This window comes from Buteo buteo, chromosome 18, assembly GCF_964188355.1.
Source record: "Buteo buteo chromosome 18, bButBut1.hap1.1, whole genome shotgun sequence".
Taxonomy (NCBI): Eukaryota; Metazoa; Chordata; class Aves; order Accipitriformes; family Accipitridae; genus Buteo; species Buteo buteo.
The window spans coordinates 26305446-26318064 of record NC_134188.1 but is presented as its reverse complement, the minus strand read 5'-3'; the positions used below and the strand labels follow the sequence as shown (position 1 = coordinate 26318064).

The 12619-nt window shown below is 49.1% G+C and overlaps 2 protein-coding genes across 4 annotated transcripts in view; one reads left to right on the top strand and one right to left on the bottom strand.

Annotated features, from left to right (window-relative positions):
* The window catches only part of MYO7A (myosin VIIA), a 65262-nt gene extending 58945 nt beyond the window's left edge, over positions 1-6317 (top strand). Inside the window, exons 43-47 of one of the 2 annotated variants that reach the window (XM_075050456.1) lie at positions 219-404; positions 1172-1282; positions 2455-2538; positions 3083-3202; positions 3936-6317. In XM_075050456.1, the coding sequence (XP_074906557.1) occupies positions 219-404; positions 1172-1282; positions 2455-2538; positions 3083-3202; positions 3936-4025 (591 nt within the window). In that variant the 3' untranslated portion in view covers positions 4026-6317. Of the gene's footprint in view, positions 1-218; positions 405-1171; positions 1289-2454; positions 2539-3082; positions 3203-3935 lie in introns of both variants that reach the window. The other variant, XM_075050455.1, reaches the window with a different exon arrangement.
* Positions 6318-7467: 1150 nt separating this feature from the next.
* Positions 7468-12619, bottom strand: part of GDPD4 (glycerophosphodiester phosphodiesterase domain containing 4) — a 33519-nt gene continuing 28367 nt past the window's right edge. For both annotated transcript variants that reach the window (XM_075050453.1, XM_075050454.1), the window contains exons 13-16: positions 11578-11725; positions 10981-11063; positions 9407-9489; positions 7468-8549 (exon numbers count right to left, since the gene is read on the bottom strand). In XM_075050453.1, the coding sequence (XP_074906554.1) occupies positions 8518-8549; positions 9407-9489; positions 10981-11063; positions 11578-11725 (346 nt within the window). In that variant the 3' untranslated portion in view covers positions 7468-8517. The remainder of the gene's footprint in view (positions 8550-9406; positions 9490-10980; positions 11064-11577; positions 11726-12619) is intronic.

Sequence of the window (12619 nt, the reverse complement as noted above, 5' to 3'; positions counted from 1 at the left end):
AGGAGACTGTTTTAGAGCAGAGAGGATCTTTAAAACATCTAGTGTGGTCTCAGCTGAGCCGGTGCCTTTCCACCACGCTCAACACAACTGCTACGAGTGTTCCCAGAGCATGGCCTCTTAACCAGGGGCTGGATACCTCCACAAACTCCATTTAACATCCGAGGGTGAAGGTCTGTGGTCATCCCCTCTATCTCTGAATTGTTCCTTCCTCCATGCAGGAGTTACCAAAGTATCTGCGCGGCTACCACAAGTGCACACGGGAAGAGGTCCTGCAGCTGGCAGCTCTCATCTACCGGGTGAAGTTTGAGGATGACAAGTCCTATTTCCCCAGCATCCCCAAGCTCCTGAAGGAGCTGGTGCCTCAGGACCTCGTCCGGCAGCTCTCTCCAGACGACTGGAAAAGGGTAAAACAACAGCTTGAGTCATATGCCAGGTCTGGCTGCGGGAAGCCGAGTCTCTTGGGTGAATTGTTTGACGTTCAACGTTGAAGTGGGGCTGCCAGAATGAGTGACCCATGGTCCCTTTGGAGGCTTAGCAGAGCTGCAGCCTTCCCAACATCACCACGAGGAGGAATTGTACATGCGCGCTCATACACGCGTGCCTTGCAGTGGGTTTTCTTTGTGCTGCATGTGGCTGTGGCCGTGGTGGGTGGATGCAATGTCATACGGACACATGCTGGGAGATGGTCTCATGTAAAGGTCTGTTGTTCAAGGCAGACTACTGAGTAGAGGGGTAATTCTCCCTGCTTTACACAGGAAGAGCTGTGGCACAGGTACAGACTTGTCTAGAGCCATAAAATAACATAGGCGTCTCACTGCCAAAGAAATAGTCTTATAAGTCCTTTCTGTTTCCTGGGTCTTGAACTCAGCCATGTGCCTAAGCAGCAAGCTATCAGCTTCTCTGGGTTGAAGGTCTGTCTCCTCTGCTGCATAAATTGGAGGATCAAAACTTATAATCCCTTTAATGGAGTCACCAGCACAGCTCATCTAAGCAAGAAGGACCTGCCTTGGTTCCAGGCCCTGCTCCAGTGACCAGCCAGCACTTTTGTGAAGTGTTCATTGGAGCAGAAACTAGAACCGACCATCTTTGTGGGACTGATGCTCCTTCCCTACAAACATCCCTGGTGTTAGGTAGTGCAAACCCTCCAGCTCTGTTGTGTTCTCTGTTGCAGTCCATCGTGGCATACTACAATAAGCACGCAGGCAAAACAAGAGAAGAAGCCAAGCTTGCCTTCCTAAAGATTGTCTTCAAGTGGCCTACATTTGGATCAGCATTTTTTGAAGTGAAGGTACCTTCCCTTCTTGGGGGTTTTCTGGCAGCTTTTAGCCAAGGTCAGGAGCCCCATATAACAGAAGGGTTCCAGGTATGCAGGGTTGTCCCAGTTCTGGACCAGACTGGGACAACTCCGATGAAGCAGGGAAAGAGTGTGAGACTCTCCATCAGTAAAGGGCTGATACACTCATTTATTGCTGCCCTGCCTCTTTACACAGACAAAGGCATTGTAGAGCTTCAGCATATCTCAGTCATTGGGTCTATACTCGTAGCTGTGCTGCTGAAGAGCCATTCTCTGTTTTGCCAAGGCAAACGTGTGGTTTTCCAAGGCACATGTCTGCACCTACCATGAACCAAATCCAGACCACCCACCACAGCACCAGACTTCCATCAAAGACAGTAGAGGCCAGTAGTCATGAAGTCTGTCCAAGTACTCTGGACACCTTATTGCAACTCCCTTTTCTCAATGACCACACAGTGAGCTTGGGCTGGAAACAAGTTGCTAAAATTACTCATGAGTTCCTTGAACTTGGGCACGCCATTTTCTCTTATACCCATCTTAGACAGCATAAGGGATCTGAATATATCCTGTGATTTTTCCACCAGGAGTGACTTGGTAGCCAAGAAATCTGTAGCGGCACCAAGAGCTGAACCCCCATCCCCTGTGCTCTGACTCATCAATCAAACAAATTGGAGGTCCTCATGACACAGGGCTGGGAGAAGGGTTTACTGTCAGGAACAAAACTGAATGTAAAGATCAGAAGGGGACAGAGCAGTGTAGTCTTGGCCTGGAGGTCCACAGCAGCAGGCATGAGGATGAGCAGAACACAAAACAGAGACTGGAAGAGGAGAAGAGATGTCTGGGGTTTGCCAGCCTGTCCCAGCTCTTCCTTGCCAATGGCAAGATGGCTTCACTTTTGGGAGGCCACCAAAGGAAGCAAGGAACTTAATGCTGTCAGCAAGTCGCCCACTGGTTATCATGCATTTAGGACATCTGTACTTAAGTAGACAGCCCTGACCACTGCTGATACCTTAATGACCTCTATGTTTATCTATAAAGGATAAACTGGATAGCAGTTAAAGGGCCACCAAATGCTGGCAAGAAGACAGGGAGAGAGGAAATAGGAAGGGGTCTGATTTTGCATGACACATCCCCTAACCAGTTAATCTCATTTCCAACAGCAAACTACAGAGCCAAATTATCCAGAAATCCTTCTAATTGCCATCAATAAGCATGGAGTCAGCCTCATCGATCCCAAAACCAAGGTAAGCAAAACTGAGGTCTTCACCAGATGCTCCTGAGCCCACTCCCCAACTCCTCACAGAGGTCACCCCAAAGAGTGTGCTGTTCAGAACTTCAGGAGTTCTCATTAAGCCTAGTTAGAAAGGCTGGATAGCCGGAAAAGTCTCTGGAGGCTGAAATTCACTGTTGTAGAGAGCCAGCCCAGCCTTTTTCAACAGGAGATGGATTGGGAGCATCAACTATTAGGGCCCTGTAACTGGAGCATACACACACTCCTTCCTTAATCTTTTCACAGATGTTAGGACAGGAGCTGGAGTAAATTAGCTCCTGCTAGTTACTTCCACCAGCCGCATGGTGATTGTAGTACGGCAGTCCTCCACAAGCACTGGAGGATCCAGAGTCTTGCATCTCACCGCCATTCCCATGAGGCCATGGTACAGTCTCATCACAGTAGACTTCCTTGGCCTGCTTTGATGGAAAGTGAACAAGGACATGAGAGGTCCCCACAGCCCTTCGTGAAAGGCGAGGCTTTCACATGTTGAGTGTCAGTCTTGTGTTTCCCACCAGGATATTCTCATCACTCACCCCTTCACCAAGATCTCCAACTGGAGCAGTGGCAACACATACTTTCATATAACCATTGGCAACCTGGTGAGAGGAAGCAAGCTGCTCTGCGAGACCTCCCTGGTAAGGAGCATTAAAGATTATTGGACGCAGTTAGACTAAATCCTGACTTTGACAGGCAAAATTAAATGCTTCCAGCAAATTGTGTCTCAGGGATTCTCTGGGCTGAAAGTGATCTCTTAGAAGAGCCCCCCAATGTGTTTTTTTTCTTCTGCATTTCCCATGGCTCTGCTCAATGGATCAGGGCTCTCAGTTGGTCCATCATCCAACCTACAAGCAAGCCTGAGGTGCTTGGGACTTTGCCATCTCAGGAGCATGAGGCATTGCTCCCTGTCGCTGGTCTGAAAAGCATGTTAAAGCCAACGTGGGTTCAGGGGGTACTCTTGAGCCCTCTTACCAAGATCCTTTGCCCAGCTTGTCCCTCGTAACAGTCACAGAAACAAACCTCCTCCTAGACTATCTTAAACCCAAAGCATGAAGGATAAAAATTTTTGCTGGATTAATTGTTTATTATCTGAGGCATTCAGTATTTTGTTGGCCATTTGAAAATCCAGGTCTCATCCCAGCCTCAAGAGCATCCTGGGATGTTGAGTTCCTCCATCTCAACACTCCAAATTATGTTTGCACTGTGTTCCTTGTGGTGATGTCATTTCACTCAAGGAGAATAGTGGAACAGGTCAAAATGTACCTGAAAAGTTGAAAGTCAAAAACTGGTAGCCAGTGTGTTCTGGAGGCATGAGCCAGAGACTGTGATCTATGCTCTAAAGGCCGGTAACATCTTCTGTCTCCTCCTCAGGGGTACAAGATGGATGATCTTTTGACCTCATACATCAGCCAGATGCTAACAGCCATGAGCAAACAGAGGAGTGCAAAGGGTAGCAAGTGAACTGCAAGAAGCCACTGGCAGGTGGCCATGAGGCTAATTCACCAGCTGAGGCCTGTGGGATACCCGTGCAGCTGGGGGAGAACCTTTGCCTCCCAGATGTGGAAGATGAGCCGAACACCATCAGGGAGTTCGCTGGACTCTGACCTTGAGGGCTCAAATCCCACCTCCCCTTCCAGCGAAGACGACTATCTCTGACCTCCCGTTCTCCTTCCCCACCCTGCACCCCGACTCCATCTTACACCTCAAAGATTTCCAGGGGACACCGCTGCTCTCAGACAGTGACTGAGCAAAGACACTGCAGCAGGAGGTTTGCCTGAACCCAAGGGTTGGCATCGCAAAGGCTCTCGGAAGAGGATTTGTGTGTGTGTGTGTGTGTGTATGTGTGTGCGTGGCTTGTTTTGGTTTGGTTTGGTTTTTTTCTTAAGTAAGAGAGAGCTATCAGGATGCTAACGGCTTTTTGGTGAGGTTATGGGCATTTCAGGTTTGAAGAGGAATAACAGAGCCCTGACTGTCCTGGTTTCAGCTGGACCCATGCTGGAAAGATGTCCAGTGAACACTGCAGGGCTTGGTTTTTTTGACGTTACAAAAGAATATGTTGCGTTCTTAAGAAGGACAGAAAGAAAAAGCAGGCTGGGAGGAGCACATTTTAACTAGGAATCAAAATAAACAAACTACTGATCCAACAGGTTAGAGTACTAAAGTGCTGTCTGTGCAATGCTGGAAATATTTAAAGAACAAATTTTAAAGTTTTGTTTCTTCTTCTATTTATTTTTTAAAATATTAAAAAGGAAAAAAAATCCTGCATTTTGTGCCAGTATCTGGACACTGACTCGGGGCTGAGGGTGACCTGCAGGACAATCCCTCGCCCAGGGATTCTCCCAGAGCTGTGATTGCCAGAGGCTAAGGTGCATCTTTCCCAACTTATGAGCTCAGCTGGAAGTGAAGCTTGGAAGACAAATTATCTCCTTTTGCCCCCTGTGCCCAGATGAATTAACCCTGGGAGTATCTTTACTGCAAGCTTCAATATGGATGTAGGGGTTTTGAAGTCCCCATGCTTGGAAGACTGAGGCCAAGCCTGCGTTGAGCTGTAATTCAAACATGGACTTGGCCATCAGGGTTGGAAACAGCTAATTATTTTATTGTGCTTTTGTGTGTGTTGCTGTATAAAAATGGCTCTTTATGAGTCCCAGCTAGACCTGAACCACTCACAGCAAGGGCAGGCCCTTGATTTCAGTGGGCTTTTCTCTATCCTTGGTTGGCTGTACTAATCTGCTGGCTGGTTGTTCTCACCGCTCTTCCACCTGATGCCACGCAGTGCGGACCAGCCTGCTCTGGAGCAGAGTTGGGACCTGCCAGCAGAGAGGAGGCTGAAGCCATGTTGTGTCTGGGGGGATGCAGGGGAAGGAGCTTGGGGTGCCTTTCCAAAATCCAGGCTGCAAAGGAGCACATGCCTGGGTGTGGGGCATCAGGAGGGGTGACAATTGTCCACCAAGATCTGGTGCTGGTGTCATTAATGCTGAGTGGATCTCAGTAGATGGGGGAGACCTCTCTTGGTCCTGTGCATTGGGCTGAGTTTGGCTGCTTTCATAAAAGTCCATATTGTAGGGTGTCATGTATTGTTCTCTTAAGCTCAGCTGGACTCAGACCTCCAACACCATGGCGTGCCAGGCAGAGTCGGCAGCACTGCCTACCGGACCTCAAGGACCATGACATCCAGCTGGGATCCAGCAGTGACTTTGGAACTCGGTTGCTGCACAAAAGTGAATGAGATGCTGCACGGAGACATCCACCAGCCAGACAGGGCTGCTAGGAGATCCCCTTCCTCCACCATCCCCCTACCCAAGGCATTCTGGTGACGGGAGTATGGTTACACCAGCCAAGGCTACACTGGGAGCCAAGCTGCCTTCTCACCATCCATCTCTGATGCTTCTCTCCCTTTCCCAGCTGCCCCAGGGATCCTTAGACACGTGCTCATCATCCCCATCACCACCACTGCTTTTCGTGAGTCTCCAGCCATCATTGCCTCCCACAGCACACTCAGTAGATGATGCAGCACAGCAATGTTTTCCAGCGCTGTCCTGGGCCAGCTTTCCCCTGCCCACCACCCTCATCCCTCCACTTACAGCTCTGTTGGCCTCCCACGCACCCCATCATTTTGGGGGGGGTGCCGGGACTCTGTGTGCGTGTGCCTGTGTGTCATATGTATTAGCGTCTGCTGGCCTCTTTGTATTCACACCAAGCGATGTAACATGAAAAACATATGTCCAAGCGAAATATTCTAATTAAAAAGCATCAAGTGGCTTGTGGGAGGCTGTTCTCCGCTGCGTGGTTGTGGTGATGTCTCCACGGGGAAGGGTGGGCTCAGGGCTCCCAGGTCCTCACTGGGGACAAGACTTCTTCTTGCAGAGTGGGACTCCTGGTGAGAGTATCCAGCAATTGGGAGCAAATCATCAGCGTGCCTGGACTGGAAATTAAGTGAAAACTTTTCTTTTTGCGTAAAAAACACTGCAGCCCAGGGAGTCTCCATTGGTCATCCTCTAAGACAAGGGCTGGTTCTTCCACAAAGGGCAGTTTTGAGCTGAATCACTGGATTCAGCCAGTAATTCAGCAGGAAGTACTGGGTGAAAAGGTTGTGTGTGGGAGTCAGACTACCAACCCCATGCTTAACGGCGTTGCCAGACCCTGCTAGCTGTGAAGCAACAAAAAGAATAGCCGAGATGTGACAGGGCGTAAGGCGTTGCAGGAGACCACAGGTCTAATAGGCCAGGCTGTGCCTGGACAAGGCTGCTGAGGATGAGGAAGGTGAGTACAGGGAGATACCACTGTGTAATGACCAACCAGCAGCTAGATACATGGACGATGGTGCATTGAGGTGGCTTTTCCTAATACATATTAAAAGCAGCAGTTGGGGGACCACAGCTAAGTCCCTCACCTGGACACCAGGGGACAGGCTGAGGACCCCATGGTGCACACCACCGCTCAACCCACACACTCTCCACCTCCTCATTTTCGCTACTAACGTACCTCCGTGTGAGTGGTACCCACAAAAAACTATGACCCAGCTATGGCTGCAGAGCATGGGAAGGGGGTTTAACAGCATCGGTAGCATCTTCTCCCCATGCTTCATAGATCTGGAGCTGCTCTATACCAACGCACCAGCCCTTCAGCCCTTTTCCAAAAGAGAATGCTGCCTTTTTGCATTTCTAGCCTCCAAAATACTCCAAAACTGCAACTTGGAAAAGTTTGAGTGCTTCTCAGCACAGCTAACTCTGAAACCTAATGCTTCTCTGTCATTATTCACTTGTGATAGGTTTAGTTAGCAAAAACACCAAGCTGTGTGAGACTCGTGTATGAGAAAATGTCTATAGCCTGATTCAGGTAAAGACTGCTATTTTCTTCCCCTTTCCCAGTTTGTTGAAATAAGAACAAAACAGGGTAGGAGAGCTAAAATGTATTTAAAACAGCACTTGCAATTTACAAAAAATGTGTTCTTATTATCCATTCAAGTAGAAATTTATGGCTTAAACCTGGGAGATGCTCACATCTCCCTTGCAGTGCGGGGCATAGACCCCCTCCCTCCTGTGTGCCAGCAGCCACTGGGAGAAATGAAAATTGGAATAAATCCCAGGGCACAGTGTGGTTATACAGACCTTCCCAAGGGAAAAGCAAACAGGACACTTGGTGGGACTGGTTCACATGCAACTCAATCCTTCTGAAGGAAAGTGGTGTGCTCCTGGTCATAGTCTCAGTAGCTACACGGCCAAGACACCAAAAAGTCCTTCAGCACCCATGGGAAGATACACCCTCGGTCACAGCCAAGGGGAAGAAACTGTCCCGTTAGGGTCTATGGCAGGGCAAGAGTGGGGAAAAGGAAAACCTAAGCTGCCACTGCCTGCATTATAGAAAGGTACGGACCACAGTGACCCAGCCAGCAGCACTTGACCATCGTGGTGGGACTAGTGTGCTCTCAGGGATGGAGGAGACCTGCAAGGAAGGAGGGAGGGAGTCTGTGGAGAAGAAGCCGGTCTGTCGGGAGAAACACGGGCAGCTGAGAATGAGGAGGACTGGAGGATGCTCAGATATTTGCAGAATGTGTAAAACACAGCTGTGGAAACAGAGGGCTTACGCACGGCAGGAGGGATTACAGGATGATTGCCCTGTAGGATGCCAATGGTCTCAGAGTTAAATGGTGGCTTCCACGCGGTTGCTGCATCTCATCATGGTGCACAGCTTCTTCGTGGCTGCAACTCCATCTGTGCTCCCTACAGCCCAGGGCTCCCCGCCAGGTATGGAACTGTGAGTAAAACTGTAGGAGAGGAAGCTCAGTGCTCATCTCCTGCCTCCTCCACACAGAGGCAAAGGGCTCCTCCTCCCCAGGTGGACCTGAGCCCCTTGGCAGGTTGGTGTTTGCACTGCAGGAAGGGGCAGCAGGAGAGGGTCTGCTCTCTAGTCCTCATCGAGATGGCAGGTCCACGTCCCCTCCCTGTCCATATCAGGCCAAGACAGCGGGCATGTCGCTGAGCTCTGGAAAAGGGGACATACAGAGAGCTACTGAAACATCTGCAGTTGTTTTGCCATCTGTCGTGAGCAAACAGAACCTGGCTGAAAATGCGTGAAGCCCAGGTTGGGTCATTTTGCCTGGATGGTAGCTCCATGGGTGCAGAGACCTGGTGCATGGGAGGGTCCCCAGTCAATCCCACCCCACCTTGTAGATCCAAGAGTGCTCAGCACCTCTGGGGTTTCTTTTCACAGCATCGCAGAATAATGCATATTGGAGGGGACGTCTGGAGGTCTCTGCCCCAACCTCTGCTTGAAGCAGGGCCAATTAGATTGGACTGCTCAGGGCTTTGAACATCTCTGAGGGTGGATATTCCCCACGCGTCTGGGCCCCTGTTCCAGTATCTGACCACCCTCATGGGGAAGATTTTTTTTTTCTCTTTATATCTAGTAAAAATTTCCAAGGTGGTAGCATGTGTTGATGTCACTGCACATTCAAGAAACATCTTCTCTACACCCTCCCATTAGATGGTTGCAGACAGTGATAAGAAGCCCCTTGACCTTCTCCCCTACTGTGCAAACCCAGATCTCAAATGCCCCGTCCGCCAGCGTAGTGGCCCCACTGAGCTTGCTCCCACTTGTCACAATCTACTTGGTACTGGGGAGCCTGAACTGGACTCAGTGCCTAGACATGGCCTCACCAGTGCTGAACAGAGGGGAGAAATCACTGCCAGCTGAGACTGAGACAACCCAGGACGAAGCCATCCTTGACCAGAGCATGGGCACCCATCACCAACCCATCCATCCATCCATCAGGACCCCAGTGCCCCCAAGGAGATGGCCCTGAGCAGGATGCGGCTCCCGGCTCTCCTCGCCCTCCTCACCTGTCCTGAACTTGTTGTAGGTGCCGCTCTCCAGCATCGGGCCACCGTCATGGGCACAGCAGGAGAAACTCCGCTCTCGCCACCTGCATGGGGAAAAGCACCTGGGTCAGGCCACTGCTTGCTGTTGTTCCCCTCGCAGCTCCCTGGTGCCCCAGACACCTTTTTTCTACTTTGTCACGGCAGGAACTGCCCCAGTATTTTGGGATTTGCTCAGATCCTTACCGAGAAGGGACTCCAGTGCCTGACTGATGTCTAAGTATCCACACTTCATGTGTGCAACAGCATTTTGAAGACAAATTTGTGACTAAGTCCTGTTTTCTAAGAAATAGTTAAGAGCTCAAATGCCCTGCAGCTGCTAGTTCCTAAGCAGCCAGGAAAATTTAAAAATTGCGATTTTGGTGCATTCGTAAACCTGACAAACAAGACCACGCAGGGCTCTCAGGCACTGCTGATGGCCCTTCACTCCCAGCAGGGCTGGGAGAAAATGTTGTTATGTGCCCAGAAAAGGTTGTTATTTGGCTGGATCAGAAGCATATTCAGGGCCCTGGGAAACGTACACACAACATGAACGCGAGCCTGGAGGAGACAGGCATGGGAAGGTCTGATGGTGGTGGAGATGCATTGCAGGAGTGGCTGCGAACCATCCTGCAAATTGGAGGCTTGAAAGCAAGGTGAAAGCCGCTAAAGCAGGACCTGAGGAGAACAGGGCAGGGTGAAGGAAGGGAAGGAGCCATTTTGCCTTGGGAAGGGAAAAGCCTGGGTGCCCAGCAAACACGCCTGTACAGCTTTTAGTTCACCGCCTGGCCATACTGCTACTAATTCATTTCTCCACCACCCCAGAGCAAAAATTAGAGCTGCCACCCTTTCCTATGCCAAAGCAAGTCATGGTTACAAACAATCTGGACTGTGCACGCAGGAGATTCCCGAACTTTCCCCTTGCTGTCACCAGCAGCAGAGTTGTGCTGCCAGCACCCCTGCAGAAAACACCCCTGGGCTGGCCGGGCTGGTCCTTCCACCCACCCGCAGCCGGCCAGTAGAAGACCTGAGCCCAGCACCTCCTGCTTTCCTTGGGCACCGCTGGGGTAAGAGCACAAGCAAGTTCCTCATCCAACTCTGCAGAGCAGAGCATCCAGCAGCCCAACCCGATTTGCTGGAGTGAACCCGTCCTACGAACCCCAGATTTCCCAATTATTAAGCAGAGGCAATGTTTTTGACAGCGTGGGAAGAAACAAAATGTGCTGTCTGTGACACACTCAGACATTTTCTTCTCAGGGGGTCTGGCCTATGCAGACGTTCGATAACTGGTTTGTTGCTACTGTAAATCCACCAGGTCTCCACTGAACCCTGAGGGTAGGCAATGCCCAAGCTGCCAAAATGGCAAGGGAAAATGAGAGCAAGCAGAAGAAGCAGAGAGGTTTTTGCAGACTTTCAGGGCTCTCTTCTAGCTCCTGAAGGGAAAAGTAATGTTCTCAAGAGTAGTTTTAACCCTTCAGATCACCCAAAAACATCCCTCCTTCCCTCCACCTGGCACAAAAGATCAGGTTTAGGGTGGCCATTAGCAACTTGGTAGTTACCAGTGCAGAGCAAAGATGAGTGAGATGAGGAGCACAGAGGTCAGATCTGTCAGGATCCACATGATGTTGTACTGCTGCGGAGTCTGGAAGAGAACAGAGTATGTGTCCACCACCAAGATCCCAAGATATGCAAAAAAGTTGTTCAAGCTCTTTCCTGCTGCTCAGATATGGCCATTCAGCTGCCTGATTTGCATGTGCAGTAACAACCCTCAGGTGTTTAAAGCATTTGGCGGCATTTCAAAGTGGCCACTCACCAGTGCATGTTGGTGCCAAATCATCATCCTTCACAAAAACAGGTCTGTTGTGTGGCCAAGAAGATTGTAGCACATCACAGTGAATATAACAGGGACCTCTTGTTTGTACAGGCAGGCCCTGTAGTTCTCACTACTTCCCTCCAACATTAACATCAACTGGTGGTATCTCATTTTGTCTGGCAAAATTGTCCTTTAGTGAACACCAACTGCCAGGTTTCAACTCAGGTCCTTTTCATGCAAAGGGTCCTTTATCCATGCATGAACTGCCCCATGGTCTCCAAAGGTAACCATGAACATCCCAACCCTACTTCCTACCCCTGGGAAGGGGAGGATTTTTGCTTACCATGAGGAAGAGTGGCTGGCTGAGATTCTTCAGCGTGTGGACGGCATTGGTGGTCACAGAGTGTGCCCCAGAGCACCACGCCAGGGAGAAAAGCCATGGCTCATTGATCACATAGAGGTTGGTGGTAATGTTTGCCTCAGCGTATTTCCTTTAAAAGACCAAAAGGCAACAGCATTCGTTAAGCAAGGAGGTTAGTACTTCCTTTGGGCTGAATCAAGGAGAAACAGCAACTTTCTGTAGGAAGGGGTTGCTTTAGGACCTAGATAAGGAATAGAAAGGAAAGCCAACCAGCCAATAATTAATCGTTCACAATTGGTCAATACAGAATAGCTGATCTGCTGGAAGCAAATGCAGTTAAAATGTCCAAAAGGTCAAAACTTTTCTTACCCTTCTGCCATAAGAATCAATGTAATGATGTGTTTGTAATCTCCCCATATTGTGTTCAAAACTACCTCGAAGCGGGCTACTTATGTTTGTTTGCCGCATCAACTCATCATTTTTCAAGTTCTTATAAGCTACTGAAACTTAATATGAAGTAAGTTCATACTCTGTGCAATGGTAAAGGACTGTATCATCAATAACAGCATTTGTAAATCTACTTAGGATCTATCCAGGGTTTACCCCAATGGATCTACATAGGATTTTACATCCTGTGAAAATTATCATTGCAAAAACATGAACATTACTCTCATCCAAAGGATTAAACTCCTCATTTTCTTTCTTTTTTTTTTTTTTTTAATTAAATTTCAGTGGGTTTGTGCACTGGAAAAAGCAAAGAATCTTATTTATAAAAGGAAAGCTGGACAGGTAAGACTGGCTTTTCTTTTTTTCTTTTCTTTTTGGAGGGAACCATTTTGGAAACTTCTGCAATGAATGTGGAGCCTTCCATTGAAAAGATGACATTTTCAGTGTGTCACAAGCAACAGTGTACTGGAGGTAACAGAGACAAGAAATGAAGTCTCCAAAACATCAGCTACAAGAGAGTGATGGTCTCTCACCACAGCATTATGCACTCACACCGATGTCTGTGGAAGAGCCACGG